This window comes from Alexandromys fortis, unplaced genomic scaffold (genome assembly GCF_014885135.2).
Source record: "Alexandromys fortis isolate MF-2015 unplaced genomic scaffold, M_Fortis_MF-2015_v1.1 scaffold_213, whole genome shotgun sequence".
Classification (NCBI taxonomy): Eukaryota; Metazoa; Chordata; class Mammalia; order Rodentia; family Cricetidae; genus Alexandromys; species Alexandromys fortis.
The window spans coordinates 2388908-2405169 of record NW_026068093.1 but is presented as its reverse complement, the minus strand read 5'-3'; the positions used below and the strand labels follow the sequence as shown (position 1 = coordinate 2405169).

Genomic DNA, 16262 nt, shown 5'->3' with positions numbered 1-16262 from the left:
CAGACAGAATATTGTATATATAATAAATAAATATATAAATAAATAAATAAATAAAATAACTTTAAAAAAAACTATAAAAAGGGTTTGAGGTGGGTGGTGGTTCACACCTTTATTCCCAGCATTTGGGAGGCAGAGACAGGTAGATCTCTGGGTTCAAGGCCAGCCTGGTCTACAGAGCAAATTCCGGGACAGCCAGGACTGTTACACAGAAAAACCCTGTCTCAAAAAAAAAAAAAAAGGTTGGGGGGGGGAGGAGTGGGAGATTGGGATATAGTTCAGTGAGTAAACTATCATGCACAAAGTCCATGGCTCAATTTCTAGTACATCAGAAAATAAAATTAAAAAGTAAATAAATGGGGCTGGAGAGATGGCTCAGAGGTTAAGGATGCTGACTATTCTTCCACAGGTCCTGAGTTCAAGTCCCAGCAACCACATGGTGGCTCACAACCATCTACAATAAGATATGGTGCCCTTTTCTGGCCTGCAGTCATACATGGGGGCAGCACATTGTATTGTATACATAATAAATAAAATCTTAAAAAAAAAAAGTAAATAAATGAGGCCAGCGGTGCAGGCGCACATCTTTAACACTAGTACTTAGAAGGCAGAGGCAGGCTGATTTCTGTGAATTCCAGAACAGCCTGGTCTACAAGAAGGAATTCTAGAACAGCCAAGGATATGTTGTAGGAGCTGCGGGCTGTGTTCCTGCCGCCCCAGCTCCTGGTCGCCTGGCTAGCTTTAAACCCGAAATAACAGCATACAAACTGTATTCATTTAAACACTGTTTGGCCCACTAGCTCTAGCCTCTTACGGGCTAATTCTCATATTTTGCCTAACCCATTTTTAGTAATCTGTGTAGCACCAGTCTTACCGGGAAAGATTCAGCATGTCTGACCTGGCGGCTTGCTTCATCGCATCTGCCTGGGAGAGAGGAGCATAGCCTCTGAGCTCACTTCCTCTTCCTCCCAGCATTCTGTTCTGTTTACACCTCCCACCTATGTTTTAACCTATGAGGGCCAAGCAGTTTCTTTATTATAATTAACCAATGACCTTCCTCCATCAAGGATACACAGAGAAATCTTGTCTGTAAAAAAACAAACAAACAAGTAAATAAATCACATATGGTGTATGCCTCTAATATCAGCCTTTGGGAAGACAGGCAAGAGACTCATAACTAGTCTTGGCTTCTTTTTTTCTATTTATTTATTTATTTATTTATTTATTTATTTATTTATTTATTTTATGGAACAGGTTTCTCTGTGTAGTCCTGGCTGTCCTGGAACTAGCTCTGTATACCAGGCTGGCCTCGAACTCACTGAAATCCACTTGCCTCTGCTGCCTGAGTCCTAGGTGGTCTTGGCTTTTTATAAAGTCCAGGTTAGTGTGGGCTGTAGAAAAATCTCTCAAGAAAACAAAGCAAACAAAACACAAATCCAAGAATAGTTCACCTACATAGTTTAAATGCCTTTCCCCAATCAGTGAGTAAATAACAAAATTAATGGAAAAGTATAAATACTCTAAGGACAATGAAAATGAAGAGAGTGATGAGGAAAGCCCAGCTTGTTAAATAAACACAAGGTAAAGCCTGCAGCAATTACACCAACACAAAATACAATGGGTCCAACATCAGCATCAACAATTCATCCACAGGTCTAAAATAATCCCAAACCAACACCTAAAAGAATAATTTTAGAAATTAGAAGACAAATACTGTGTATATGAGCTAGCTTAGTCATAAAAATATATACTTTTAAAGGTGCCACTGGGCAGTGATGGCTCATGCTTTTAATCCCAGCATTCAGGAGGCAGAGGCAGGCGGATCTCTGGTCTACAGAGTGAGTTCCAGGGCAGTTGAGCTACACAGAGAAATTCTGTTAAAAAAAAAAAAATTCCAATGCCACCAGTAGAAGTAATCCTTGATCCTGCTAAAGTCAGCCTGTGACTTTATAAAGTCTTAAAAGAAAGTGCTATATAAATAATGTGCATATCTAGATCAACTGTGAGAGGAGTCACTAAAAGTTTTCAAAAGAAAAAAAAAAAACAGTCTGATTTCAAGATGCCAAAAAAAAAGCCTGAACCAAGATGACACCAGAGTGAGTAGCTGGCTGCCTTTGAGGTCTTAGAACTTTGACCAAAAAAAAAAAAAAAAAAAAGTATTACATAATTGTTACAAATTTGGAAGAGAATGGGTTCAAATACAAAAAAACTATATCAAAATATTAATATTCTACTGGGCGGTGGTGGCGCACGCCTTTAATCCCAGCACTGGCGAGTCAGAGACAGGTGACTCTCTCTGTGAGTTTGAGGCCAGCCTGGTCTGCAGACCGAATTCCAGGACAGACTCCAAAGCTACAAACAAACCCTGTCTCAGGAGAGGAAAAAAAAAATTAATAACCTATGTTGTAAGCTGGGTGAATTATGGTCGATTTTCAATTGTCTTAGCATAAATTTTTCTGGCTTTCTCAAATTATCAGAAAAATAAACCAGATGTGGTGGTATACCCCTTTATACACCTTTAATTTAATCCCAGCACTTTGGAAGAGACAGGCAGATCTCTAAGTTGAAGGCCATTTTGGTCTACACAGCTGGTTCCAAAAAAATCAAATAAATAAATACACAAATAAATAGTCTCTGTAAAAAAAAATGTTAATATATAAGCAGCAACACTTTAAAAACATTTCATTTAGACCTTGCTTTTGCTTACATTACCGAATTCTGTTATTCTCCAGTCACAGCCACAGTACTGCCTTTAGCATGAAATTCAACATTTACCAGAAATCCCTTCAATCAGGAAGGGTATGAGAAAGTCTGAACTACTTCATGCCACGTTCCAATGAGAAAGAAAAGCAATCTTGGAAAAGGGTGTGTCTTAGAATCTTACCGTGAAACTGTTGTTGACATTTTTGGTGCTGGATTCTGCCACGCTGGCATCAGTCAGGTCTACCTCATCAAATATGATCGACTGGAGAGATACAAACAGAGGGTCTCAGGTAAGCCAGGGCAGACATATTCCAAGCACTGGTGGTGCTATCCACCACTCTCCCTACCCATCCCCCTACAAGCCCAGGTTCCTTGAAAACTCAGCATTTGATCATTCCACCATGTGAAACTCATGCAACCACCTGCCCTACTTGCCTCTTCCAAAGAGTATGGATCACAAGTATTTTGTGACTTTCAATCCACAGAGTTCATCAATGGGTACATTACAACAGCAATGCTGACATTTCTTTCTATACTTGTTTTTGGAGCAAACAACACCAGCAATTCCTTTTTTAAATTTGAGACAGTAAGTCAAGGTTCACAGTTAGAGGATCTCTCTGGCTTGGATTTCTCCAGCGAGCACATTTAGGAGAAAAGTTCCAACTAAAACAAAAACTACAGGGAGAAGAGACAGGCCCTAATAGGAGGAACCCAGCCATAAGGAAATCAGGGAATAGAGCACAGGAATTTAATATTAGAGAGGCCCAGTCAGATTTAGGGATGCCCTGAGTTCCCATCCTCTCTCCACTAAGGTCCAAGCCACAGCCCCCTCCTCCTGGAACCCCTAGAGAAAAGATTAGCAACTACGAAAATCTTCCCCACCCCCACCAATAGGACTGAAATACCATGGCTGTGGTCAGAACCCTTTCTAAACATGTTGCCTTGTTCCATTTCTAATTTCAGCAAACTAACTCTCCAGGGATGCTTTGCAAAATGACTCCATATTTTTCTTAATGCCCAAGTATCAGAACTGCCACCAATGCTGAGACAAAAGCACAGGTGTTAGGACTACCAGCCTGCACACTGGGATTTGAAATCTGACAGTACATTCACTGGACCAGAGCAGCAGCATCCCAGCTGCTCCTCTGACAACATCTGCCTGCCTGGGGAATCCAGCTTTGAGTCTTAACATAGCCAGGAACTTACCACCCAGGGCCAGCTGCTGGGAAGCTTTGAGATAAAGACTTGAATATTTCTGCTCACACACTAAGATGCCCAATGACCTGAGGAACTCTTAGCCCGTAATAAAAGATCCATGAGCCTGTGGTACCCTTCTTTCTGAAAGGAAACTAACTGTAATAAAGTTAGTTCTGTGACCATTTTTCCATTGTTAAGGGACATGAACAAAAATAATTTTTACAAGAAATAAAGCATGCATAGTGACAAATAAAACCTGACACCTAGTATTATAAGCCAGATAAAAATAGGACTGTAGTTCAGTGGTAGAATCTGCCTAGCACATCCAAGGCCCTGGGTTCAATTCCAGCATGATCAAAACAAGCAAAAGAACAAACAATAAACAAATAAAACAGCTAGAAATAACTGATTTGCAAGAATTCATCCTATGCACAAGTGCTCAGTCCCTAAATGATGGCTCCTAAGTTTGATCCTCTCACAGGGCCTTACCTTTGCAGTTTTAGCATAGTACAGTGTTCGTCCTCGAAGCTTAAAGTACCTCCTTTTGGATCGTTGGAATGAGTTGTTCTGTTTGGTCAGCATGCCCTCTTTAAGGATGGTCTGAAAGCATAGAAGCACACTGTGAGCTTGCATTTCTGAGGTGCCCATCGCCCTGAAACACTGTCATGACCGAGAAGCAAAGTGTGCCTCTAAAGTGCTAGGCAGCCTACCAGAACAGTTTTCATTCTCTCCCAGACCTTGACCTCTATGCAGGCTAAGCTCTGTGCTGCAAGGCGGAGATAGAGCATACCAGTTCTCTAAGGGACCACAGAATACCTGTGTTAGAGACCCGAAATGTGTCCTAGCTATGCCCAGCAGATTAGCAAAAGGGAAACTGAGGTTCAAAGGACTCCAGGAAGTAGCAGCTGGGGACAACTGGGACACAGAACCAGCAAATTCTCCAGCTTCAGCATTTGGTATTTTTCAGCTATTCTTGGCCCTGCCTTTGTGTTCTCTGGCCTCCTGCCATTTCTCAGAATCCTGTTGCCAAAACTGTCCACGTCCATTGCTCTGGGTTTCAGTGTGGCTCCAGGCCCGTGTTCTGCTCAGTCCTCTGCATCGCTCTGAGGTCAGTATAAGCATCTAACACTCATCTCCCCCACCTCCTCATGATACTGATAAGCCCATTATATTACAGAAAATATTTCTTTCTCCCCAGAGAACTTCCCCTGCTCAGTTAACAGCAAGTTAGAACTGTCCTCCTTCATTTGTCCCATGTACTTGGCTCCTAGTGGACACTGAGCCCTACATACCACTTGGAACTCAAATGCTCAAGGAATGGCCAGATGCCCTGAACCACTAAGTCACTAATACAGTCAACATTAATAAACAGGCTGGGTATAGCTCAGTATAGAATGTTTGTCTAGCATGCTCAAGGCCCTGAGTTGGATCCCCAGCACTGCAAAGAAAAGATTATAAAACCAAATAGTATCCAGGAAAACAAGAACCCAACTCTGCATTCAGCATTTTCTTTACACTACAGCAAACAGCTGAGCAACCCCATGCAGGTTTTCCCATTAAGCAATTTTTTTTAAATAGTGTATGTATGAAGCACTTAGATATTTGAGAATATTTAAAACTTTGTAACATAAAACCAAAGTGAACAAGACACAGAAACCTCAGGTCATTTAAATGTGCCAAAATACAAAGACAGCACATTTGTGTAACTAGGCCTCGAACTCTGTTTATCATAGGGGAGGTAGAGGGACAATAAAACCAAACCCCAGTTTCCTCACCCCTTAAACACACAAAGTCAAGTTCAGGGCCCATCACTCAGACAGGCCATTACATGGTGACTGGGATTTCCTCTTCTCCTCCTGACACAAGTCATCTTCCTGAGGCACATTCTGGGCTTGGGGGATGCATGTGCCCATGTGCCCACAGGCTCACCAGAATGGACTCTGCTCTGGTACCTACCTGGTACTGTATCAGCTATCCCATGACCAAACCAGGGGGAAAACTGTTGATGAGCACAGTCAGTTCCTCATGTTGTAGTGTCTACTAGCTTCACCTCTTTCTTCTGAAGGTGTCACTCACCCTATCTCCCAGGCAGTTAAAGAGTACCAAGGGAAACACAACATGATGGAACAATCCAAAAAGAAACACATACAGCTAGTCACTCATATGCAGGCCCTGTACTATGACAGAGAACTATCAAAGGGGCCTAAGATCTGCAGCATGGAAGAGCTGTAATCAACTTTGATTCTGAGCACCCTTTACAGATCCTAGTTCACATGGATGACACGATTGTCAGATACATTTGCACACACCACCACCAGCCCTTGGATGTCTAGAAAGGTTCACAAACAGAGAACCTTTTCTGTGGACCTGAAAGGGCTCACTTGTAGCAATACCTCCTCACCCCATTCAATCTCCTTACCTTTGAAGGGGAAGAAATTGATTCCATTTCTTTCCTAAGTGTAAATTTTAAAATAAAAATAAGGCAGCAAAACCAATATGCTGAACCCAAAAAAAGTTTCAAATTATCTTTAAAGGACAGATTAGAGGGTTTTTTTTTCAAATGTGCTGCTAGTATCTCATACAAAAGAGGAAAAGCAAAATTAAAGCACAATCCCTGCCACAACCCATATACACAGACAAACACGCACAGACACACAAACATCTTTCAGAAAGTAGACCACAGTCTGCAAGCTTGGGTTGCCCAAAGAGACCTGCTGTTCTATTTATAGGACAAGCATGCTCAGATGGAGACCCTCGTGGGTTGCAGCGGAAAAGGACAGAGAAAGATAAAAACCGGTGTTTCTTTGAAGCTTTCTCAGAAACTACATTTTGTCTCCTGATTCATGCTCCTGAGTACTACAGATATGCTACAGGATATTTTTAAACACTCAGTCTAAAACGGTTAACTTTTAAATGTGGTTAAGATAACTGCACCCTGAAATTGTGTGCTGAGTTTTGCAATGGAAGGCTGCAGAAGGCACTGAAGGAAATGCTGCTGGTCTGGCAGACCCTCCCCACCACAGAGCCAGTGAGAGTCAGGGACAGCCAGAGAAAGGGTTCTGGCACATGTGAGGATATATTCTCTTTCCTGCCTCCTTTCTTCAAACACAGACACAGAGCAGACAATAGCTCAGATAGTAGCTCAGGCCACAGAGCAAAGAGATATAAAATGGGGTATAAAGACACAGGGGACAGTAACGTGAACAGTGTCCCTCTGCAGACAGCAGACATCTGAGGAGGTCAAGTACATGGTCCTGAGATACCCACAGCTGCTCCTTAATGTACAGACAGAGCCCAATAGGAGTAGGAAAATGGATAGCTCAGACCACTGCTTGACCATTGTACATAGGTCACATGGGCCCACATCAGGGAGGAGATTCGAAAGCCCGATTTAAAAATACAAGACAGAGCTAGAGAGATGGCTCAGAATTTAAGAGCAGTGCTGTTTTTGCAGAGGACCAGAGTTCAGTTCCCAGTACCCACATCAGGCAGCTCACAACTACCTGGGAGATCTGATGCCTCTAGCCTCCACAGCCACCTAACTCACATGCACATATCTACACACATACACACAAATATATACATAACTAAAAGTAAAAAATTAAATATGAATCAGACAAGGGAAGAAATGAAGAGATGAAGGTATCTGGAGAGAATGTCCAGTCAGCAAATCGTTTGCAGCACAATATAAGGACCCAAGTTCAATCCACAGAGCCCATGAAAATAAAACTAATTTTTTTGCAATCACATTTGTAATCAAAATGGATCAAGTGACATGACATAGGTCAGTGAAGAAAATGGCTTGAGATGAAGTCTATTTCATGTGTTGTGGCTTGGACCTTGGGGACACCAGCATTCAGTACTAGTTAGAGTGGACAGTGACCTTTATTTGACAGAAATGCACCTAGTTGCTTATTTATTTCAGGGCCTCGGTGTGGCTGCTGCAGCACTAGACATTGTATCTCTGTCAAAAATGGGGGAATGTTGAAGCTACTTGTGCCAGAGACAACCGAGCCATCTTTCTTACCAACTCTATATCTTTAGCCAGGACTGAGGAAGTGGTAGTGAGCACTGTGGTGACAGCCCTTGCAGCATCACTGGGCCACTGAGATCTTGGCAGTGCCAGGAGAGAATGTGCTTGGCTGTGCTGGCGGGTATTTGCTGTGAACTCCAGATGAAGGACAGGCTGTTGAACAGATCGTGGGAATTTAGAGATTACCTTTTTTGGTTCTTTGCTGATTTAGTCCTTCCTCACATTAGTGAAGACAAGAATGGGGCATCTCCCCTATTCTTAGTACAAACTTATATGGTATAGGGGGTTTGAGATATGGTCACTTTTAATATTGGTGCTGTTGGAGAGAAACCACGGCACTGGAAATTAAAAGTGGTTCTCTTTGGTAAGAAAATAAATCTATGGACACTTTCCCAAAATTAGTATTTTAGAGGTCTTCAGGGGGGAAAAAAGTCTGTGCAGTCACACTGACAGTGCCAGATGTGGGTCCTGCTCTGTGGAGCTGGAAAATCTCCAGGATGGTGGGTACCCAGATGTGCTTTAGTCTATACTCTCTTGCCATGAGACACTCAGTGTAGAACATTGTGTGTCCCTAGTTGTTGGTGTGGGAAGTCCTTCTGTCTATGTGTTGCTTTTATTGGTTAATGAATAAAAAAAAAACTGTCTTGCCTGTGACAGGGCAAAAGAACAGAGCTAAGCGAGGAATACTAAAGTGAATGCTGAGAAAAAGGAGGCAGGGTCAGAGAGAGAAGCCATGGAGCCACCGGAGACAGACGCTGGCAACTTTACCCAGTAAGCCACAGCCACGTGGCAATATACAGATTAATAGAAATGGGTTAAATTAATATAAGAGTTAGCCAATAAGAAGCTAGAGCTAATGGGCCAAGCAGTGATTTAATTAATACAGTTTCTGTGTGATTATTTCGGGTCTAAGCTAGCTGGGCGGTTGGGAACCAACAAGCGACCTACTCCAACAGCTGGCACCCAACACGGGCTACTAGAGTCTCTCGTGGCTCTGGCCAGCTGCAGCCATGCCACCATTCACTTGGGCATGGATTTCCCCACACAGCAGCCCCCTGCAACAAGTTGTGTATCTCCTTAGTATCCCCCTGTGATGAGAACAAGTAAGGCCAAGTGCATATAGCTCTGAAGCACATGAATTTGCTTATGGTGTTGGAGCAGAGGAAGGTTACTGTACCCACTTGATCTAAATTGGGACGTTGTGAATGTGCATGTTTGCACAGGGATATGTTGGGTGGTTATATACATGAAAGCCAGGGGACCAACCCTGAATGTTGTGCTTCAGGCATCCCACCTTGTTTTTTGATACCGGGTCTCCTTAGGATGTGGGGGGGATCCACATTTAGGCTAATTTGGCTGCTCTTTAACAAGCTGCAACAAGATCCTCAGAACAGTAAAGACAAAGAAAGGTGAGCAGCTCCCTCTGCAGCAGGAAAACATGAAGGGGGGGGGGGGCAAACAGAGACAAACTTTTAAATTCTCAAGAAAAAAAATAAACAAAAATATAAAATAATACAGGTGATTAAGTGGTCACTTGGAGAGGGGAAGACAGTGTAGAAACTGGGACAATGCCAGGTCTCTAGGTATAGAATCTCTAGATTCTCAGGCGGTCCCTCTAGCAGCAATACTGGAGAGAACTGGCTTTGATTTTTTGCTCAACTGACCAAGTCCACATGTGTTCACAGACCATCTATTTAGTCTACACAGAGGCCCTCTCAAGGCAGCCACAACAAACATTTTCATTCAGCAGAAGAAAGGACAAACAACACAGTACCTGTGAAGTACCCACAAGAAGCCAGAAAGCCCTCACGTCAGCCTTGCCAGCTTGGGAAGCTGCTAAGGAAGAAACTGAAGTCCAAGGGAAACATCAAATCTAGAGAGAAGGAATGGCTGGCTGTGCCACTCGAACCTGAATCTGTCCTATCCATTCATGCTTCCATTACAAAGGTGTGGAGGTGAGATGAGAGTATACTCTGAGTAGAGTTGCTTTCGTTATTTTTCCTTTTACAAGTTTAGAAAACAAACAAACAAACAAACAAACAAACAAACGCCTATCTATCTTCCTACTACTGTTCCTGGAGGAGAATCTATATACACAGCTACACCACACATCAAGTGACAAACCTGGACCACCAGAAGTTGGAGGGACATCCTAAGACATGTGGTACCATGGGTCAGCCACAGTGGAAAGGACCCATTTGGAGTCCACAGAGTATAAACTCTGTCCCCTATGAAGCTGTGGAATGAAGCTGCTGAGTTTCAGCAAATATTTATTGAACACTCAACATGCCAAGTACTGCTGGGAACACCATAACAAAAGGGATGGGTCTTCTGACCTTTAAGAAAGCTACACTGGGACAAAGGGATACTTCATAAAGCATTAAGTACCACATTAACCAGCTTTGAAACACTCAGAAAAGGTGTAGATTAAAGATATGCCAAAACAGGCTGTGGTGTAGTGAACTCAGTTCTTTCAATTTCTGTATCTGTTTGGAATTTTTCATAAAGTATGTTCAAATGCAAGAGAAATAGGGAGCCTTGGAAAGTCAGAGGTCAAGAAGCCTGAAGAATGCACACTAGGTTACTGATTGTTCATCATTACTCTAAAAGCACAGCACAGAGACCTCTTAAGCAGCTTTTCCAAAAAGGCAGTTGAAGTACTAGGGATAAGTCCTGGTCCCACTACCAGTGGCCCCACAGACTGCCCCAGCCATACAGCTGTCACCCACATTCAGAGGGCCTAGTTTGATCCCATGCAGGTTCCCCTACTGTCAAACCGAAGTCACTGAGTTCCCACTAGCTCAGGTCAGCTGTTTCTGTGGGTATCCCATCATGGTCTTGACCCCTTTGCTCATATTATCACTACTCCCTCTCTGACTGGATTTTGGAAGCTCGGCCCAGTGCTTCACTGTGGATCTCTGCATCTGCCTCAATCAGTTACTGGATGAAGGTTCTATGATGACAATTAAGGTAGTCATCAACCTGATTGCAGGGCAAGGCCAGTTCAGGCACCCTCTCTACTGTTATTTAGGGTCTTAGCTCAAGTCATCCTTGTGGATTCCTGGGAATGTCCCTAGTGCTAGGTTACTCACTAGCCCTATAATGGCTCCCTAATCAAGATATCTTTCTTTGCTCTCCCTCTCTGTCCTTCCCCCATCTCGACCATCCCTCCCATTCCTTCCTGTTCTTCTCCCCTCTCTCCTTCTCCCCTTCTGCCCTCCCTTCTCTCCACCCCCATGCTCCCAGTTTTCTCAGGAGAACTTGTCTATTTCCCCTTCCCAGGAGGATCCATGTATGTCTCTCTTAGGGTTCATTCTCCTTGCTACTGAGCTTCTCTGGGGTTATGGACTATAAGCTGGTTATCCTTTACTTTATGTTTAATATCCACTTATGCATGAGTACATGCCATGTTTGTCTTTCTGGATTTGGGTTACCTCACTCAGGATGGTTTCTTCTAGTCCCATCCATTTGCCTGCAAATTTCAAGATGTCACTGCTTTTTACCGCTGAGTAGTACTTCATTGTGTAAATGTACCAGATTTTCTTTATCCATTCGTCAGTTGAGGAGCATCTAGGTTATTGCCAGGTTTTGGTTATTATGAATAATTCTGTTATAAACACAGCTGAGCAAATGTCGTTGTGGTATGAGTGTGCATCCTTTGGATATATGCCCAAGAGCGGTATTGCTCTGGCTTTTTGGAGCCCATTCTCTATGGAGGAATACCTTGCTCAGCCTAGATATAGTGGGGAGGGCCTTGGTCTTGCCCCAAACTGATGTGCTAGACTTTGTTGACTCCCCATGGGAAGCCTTATCCTCTCTGAGAAGTGAATGGGGGATGGAGTGAGGGGAAGATGGGGGAATGGGAAGAGAGGAGAGAGTGGGAACTGAGATTGATATGTAAAATGAGAAAAGATTGTTTTAAAAAATAAATAAATTTTAAAAATATTTTATTGTTGGACTGTGGTAACATATGCCTTTAATCCCAACACTCAGGAGGCAGAGGCAAGCAGATCTCTGTGAGTTCTAGGCCAGCCTAGTCTACAAGAGCTAGTTCCAGGACAGCTAGGGCTGTTACACAGAAAAACTTGTCTCAAATATATATATATATATATATGCATATATACATATATATTATATTGCATAATAATATACAATAAATATATAAATAAAGAAAAAAGAAAATAAACTGCTTTTCAGGATCCCACGGAGTGCCACAGACATGTTTAGTGGAAGCTGGAGGCCCTGATCTCATTTCTTTGCAGGCCTCAGTTAGAAACAAAACACCAAGCTAAACAGCTCAACTCTCAGTCACCTTTCTATATGGAGAGGTTGTTTCTCATTTAATTATCACACCCAGGGTCCAGCCACTTCTCGCATTCTCAGATAACATTCCTTCAGCCTTTTTTTGAAGTGTACGCATGCACAGGAACAGGAGATAATGCAATACAACAATTACTTAAAAACTTGTTTCCTAAACAATAATACTTGACTCGGTCTCCTTCCTGTTTTATTTCTCCATATCTTACTTGAGTTCATTCAGATACTGATGGACACTGTCACAATTAGGAACATATCTGGGAGAAACTGACAGTATTCATACATCACATGGTTTGACTGTCCAGCTAAAATAGATGCTATTTATTTATATCAAGACCTTCAACTAACTGCTTATATAAATTTAATTTCCAACACAGAATTTACAAGTTTAAACAAAGGGGAACAAAGCATAGCTGTTCCATACAATGAGCACAGCTTTACACTACTAGGGAATTTAAACCCTATGCTTCTATAAGTCATGCTTTTTTGTAGGCTTGGTTCCTTGTATGGCACGGCATGACAATGCAGAGGTTCCTCTGTTTTGTATTCTTGTGGAGGTCATCTTAGACTTAACTAGAATCTGATCTCCTTGATGGAAAATCTTGTGGGAAATTACTCAGCTCTATTCTAGAAACCCAAGGCCAAGATGTCCCAGCTAACTAATCTTAGCTTCTGTTAAACTGCTGTTTGTACAAACCTTCCACTCCAGTTAACCACTTAGCTTCTGTTACACTGCTTACTTGTACAAAATCTTCCCTGCTGAGCAAGATACCAAGGTGTGGCTCTTGCCTTTAAAAACCCCTTACTCAGTTGGATGGTGGAGGCAGGCTCTTTAATCCCAACACTTGGGAGGCAGAGGCAGGTGGATCTCTGAGTTCAAGGCCAGCCTGGTCCACAGAGTGAATTCCAGAACAGCCAGAGCTACACAGAGAAACCCTGTCTTGGGGGGGGGGGGGGGGATCCTTAAAACTTACTTGAGATAAAAAGGGCAAAAAAAAAAAAAAAAAAAACCTGCTCCTGACTAGACTTGAGACCTGGGCCAAAGAAAAATACCCTGACCCTGACTTGACCCCAGGACCAGGGCTTGAAATCCCACCAATCCCTAAGTACAAAATCTCACCAAACCCTGAGTTTGCCCTAGAATCAGACCACAAAAAGCCACCAGTCCCAAGCCACCCTGAAAACCTGTACCTCTCAAGAAACCCTATATAAGCTCTGTATCCTGTTCAGTTTGCTGCTGCTTCTCACCCTAGAAGCAGCCACCCTCCTAGATTCTTCCTTCCCAATAAGTCTAGAGTAAGGTTTGTTGTGAGGTGTGACATTTTCACTGAAGTGGGACCCAGCTGTAATAACTTTTGCTGGCACTGGTGCAGAATGGAGCATAACAGAACTGTAACACTTCTGCTGGGGAAGCCTTCCCCTAGTGGAGCAGAGTTGTTACACTCCAGGGGGACCTAAGCAAAGCTGTAACACTTTCTATATAACACTTCACTGAATCTGAGCAGAGCTGTAACACTTCTCTGGAGCAGAGTGGATTAAAGCTGTAACAACTTCACTGGGGAAATCCTCCCCTGCCAGAGCAGAGTCACTATGCTTGCATTGGAGATCCTTTCCCTGGAGCAGGGCCATAAGTGGATAGATACACTTACAGTGACTTTGTGGTATTCCTCTGCTAAAGACCACCAGGATACCTTTCCATCTGAGCTGCAATGCTTACACTTAACACTAAAAACTTGCGTCCTGAATACCTGAGTTTAATCCCAGCTAGCTGGTATAAAGACTTCAAATTGCCTATAAACTGTGTCTTGAGTGGTCATCTCCACTGAGCTCCCCTTAATATTTTGGAGGCCCCAGCAAGATCTCCAGAAACTAGACCCCCAAGACTTAAGGGCAACAGTGACCCCAGGAATAGGGGGAAGAACATGCTGGCTGGAGAAGACTCATAGGGAACAACCTGAAACATCCCAAGGCCCCAGAAAAATCCTAATTGACCATCATCAAGTGCTCCAGAGGCATCAATTTGATACCCTCAAAGAGGGGGGAAATACAGTAAATCAAAAGTCACCTCCAGAGGTAAGTTGGTCTGAAGGAGGCACCATCTGGTTAGGACACAAGAGGGGAAGCCAGAAATGATCTTAGATCCTATGTCCAGGATCCATGTGAAACATCACCAGACTCCCCTGGTCTGTTCAGGTATATGAATATTTGGTGATCACCCTTGGTTATCTTTACTATGTATCTCTCTGCATAACTGTGTCTCTCTGTGTTTCTGTCAGTTCTACCGGTTGCAGAAACAGATCTAAAATGGAAGGGAAAGTGCGACCAAGAGTAGAGCTGCTATGGCACCCTGCTCACTCCCTTCCTGCTGGGAGCTAGCTGCTGCTGTTGCTATGGCTACACTGGTGTTCTGAGCAAGCCATCAGTTTCCCTGTAATAACAAATGGCTTTCTCTGATGTGAGACACCCCACATACACACCACTACACACTCCCACCACCCCAGCTTAAGACCTGTGACCTCCTTCTGGGTCTTTTTGGCTTGACTAAGTCACCCAGAAAAACCCAAAACCTCCCTCTGCCAAAGGAAATTGACCTTCCCTGTCCTCCTGCTCTGGAGCACTAGTCTTTGGCTTGTTTAGTCTCTTGACTCTGCTCAAGATTCTGGGATCCTGGTTCTGTTCCCTGTGTGGAGGAAGGGTCCAGCCTCTCTCATGGGTAAGAAGGGGGGTGCCTTCAAAGAGGAGTGCATGCAGGGAAGAGGAAATAGTTTCCTGAGCAAAGTTCTCTCTCTCTCTCTCTCTCTCTCTCTCTCTCTCTCTCTCTCTCTCTCTCTCTCTCTCTCTCTCTCTCTCTCTCCTTGCTCTAAGTAGCTGGTTTCACTAGGGAAGAGGGAAAAGCAGTTCCTCAAAGTAAGCAGGGGAGGAGGAGTGGAAGTTAAACTGCTTCCCTGTTCATGGTTTATGATGTTTCCTTATCTACCAGTGACTTGTATAATTGGAAGATTCAAAATCCTCTATTTCTTCAGAGAAATCACAGTCCCTCAGAGAAGCCACAGTCCCTTATCAGCCTGCTTTAAAGTAAGAGGTGTTGGATGCTTTTTTTCTTTTTTTTTTTTTTTTTTTTGCCATATATTGGGAAGATTAAAAGCAGCAAACAGAAAACCTACCAATGTATGCAAGGTAAAACAGGTTACTCAAGGACCTGATGAATTATCTGCTAGGATTTTCTCTGTAAGACTAATCAGGTATTGACTCCCATAGACCCATATGCCACCAAAAAACAGTGAGCAACTAATATGACCTTTGTCACAGAAAAAAAAAGCTTCAGAAATAAGAGTTTTGTGGGCAGGATTTCTCCAGCTCAGCAGTTAAGAGCACTGGATGATCTTCTAGAGGACACAGTTCAATTCCCCACACCCACAGGGCAACTCATGACTGTTTGTACTCCAGCTCTAAGTGATTTGACACCTTCACCCAGATACAAATGCAGACAAAACACCAATGCACATAAAATAAAAATAGGTAAATCATGACAAAAAATAAGAGAGATTTGAAGGGATGAATAGTTTTCAACTTTTGGAACCTCCTCAGAAAGCTTACAACAGCCAAGATTCAACTGAAAACAGATAGGGAAAGAAATTGCCATGTGGTGATCACTGCCCTTAGGGAAAGGGACAAAAGTTTGAAAAAAGGGGAAATAAACCAGGAGAAAGGGTTCAAAAACTCACCAATATTGTTTGATGAAACCCTGAGTGTGTAGATCTGTTGGAATTCAGACAACAATTATTACAAAGCAGCAGCCTTCTCTAGCTTCTAACACTGAGGATAAATGTAGACAGGTGACAGAAGCTCTTTTAGAAACCCTCCAAGCCCTGGGGTATGCAGTGTGAGCCAAGAAAGCTCAACTGTCACAGATCACATTCCTAGGCTACCACCTAGAGAAAGACAAATAGACAATTTCCCATGACTGTATTTCAGCCATGCTGCAAATCTCTGCTCCCACATTGGAAAAAAAAAA

General features: G+C 43.0%; 1 protein-coding gene across 2 annotated transcripts in view; it reads right to left on the bottom strand.

Moving 5' to 3' along the window:
- The window catches only part of Dgkd (diacylglycerol kinase delta), a 98646-nt gene that overhangs the window by 64056 nt on the left and 18328 nt on the right, over positions 1-16262 (bottom strand). For both annotated transcript variants that reach the window (XM_050123065.1, XM_050123066.1), the window contains exons 2-3: positions 4387-4497; positions 2882-2962 (exon numbers count right to left, since the gene is read on the bottom strand). In XM_050123065.1, the coding sequence (XP_049979022.1) occupies positions 2882-2962; positions 4387-4497 (192 nt within the window). The remainder of the gene's footprint in view (positions 1-2881; positions 2963-4386; positions 4498-16262) is intronic.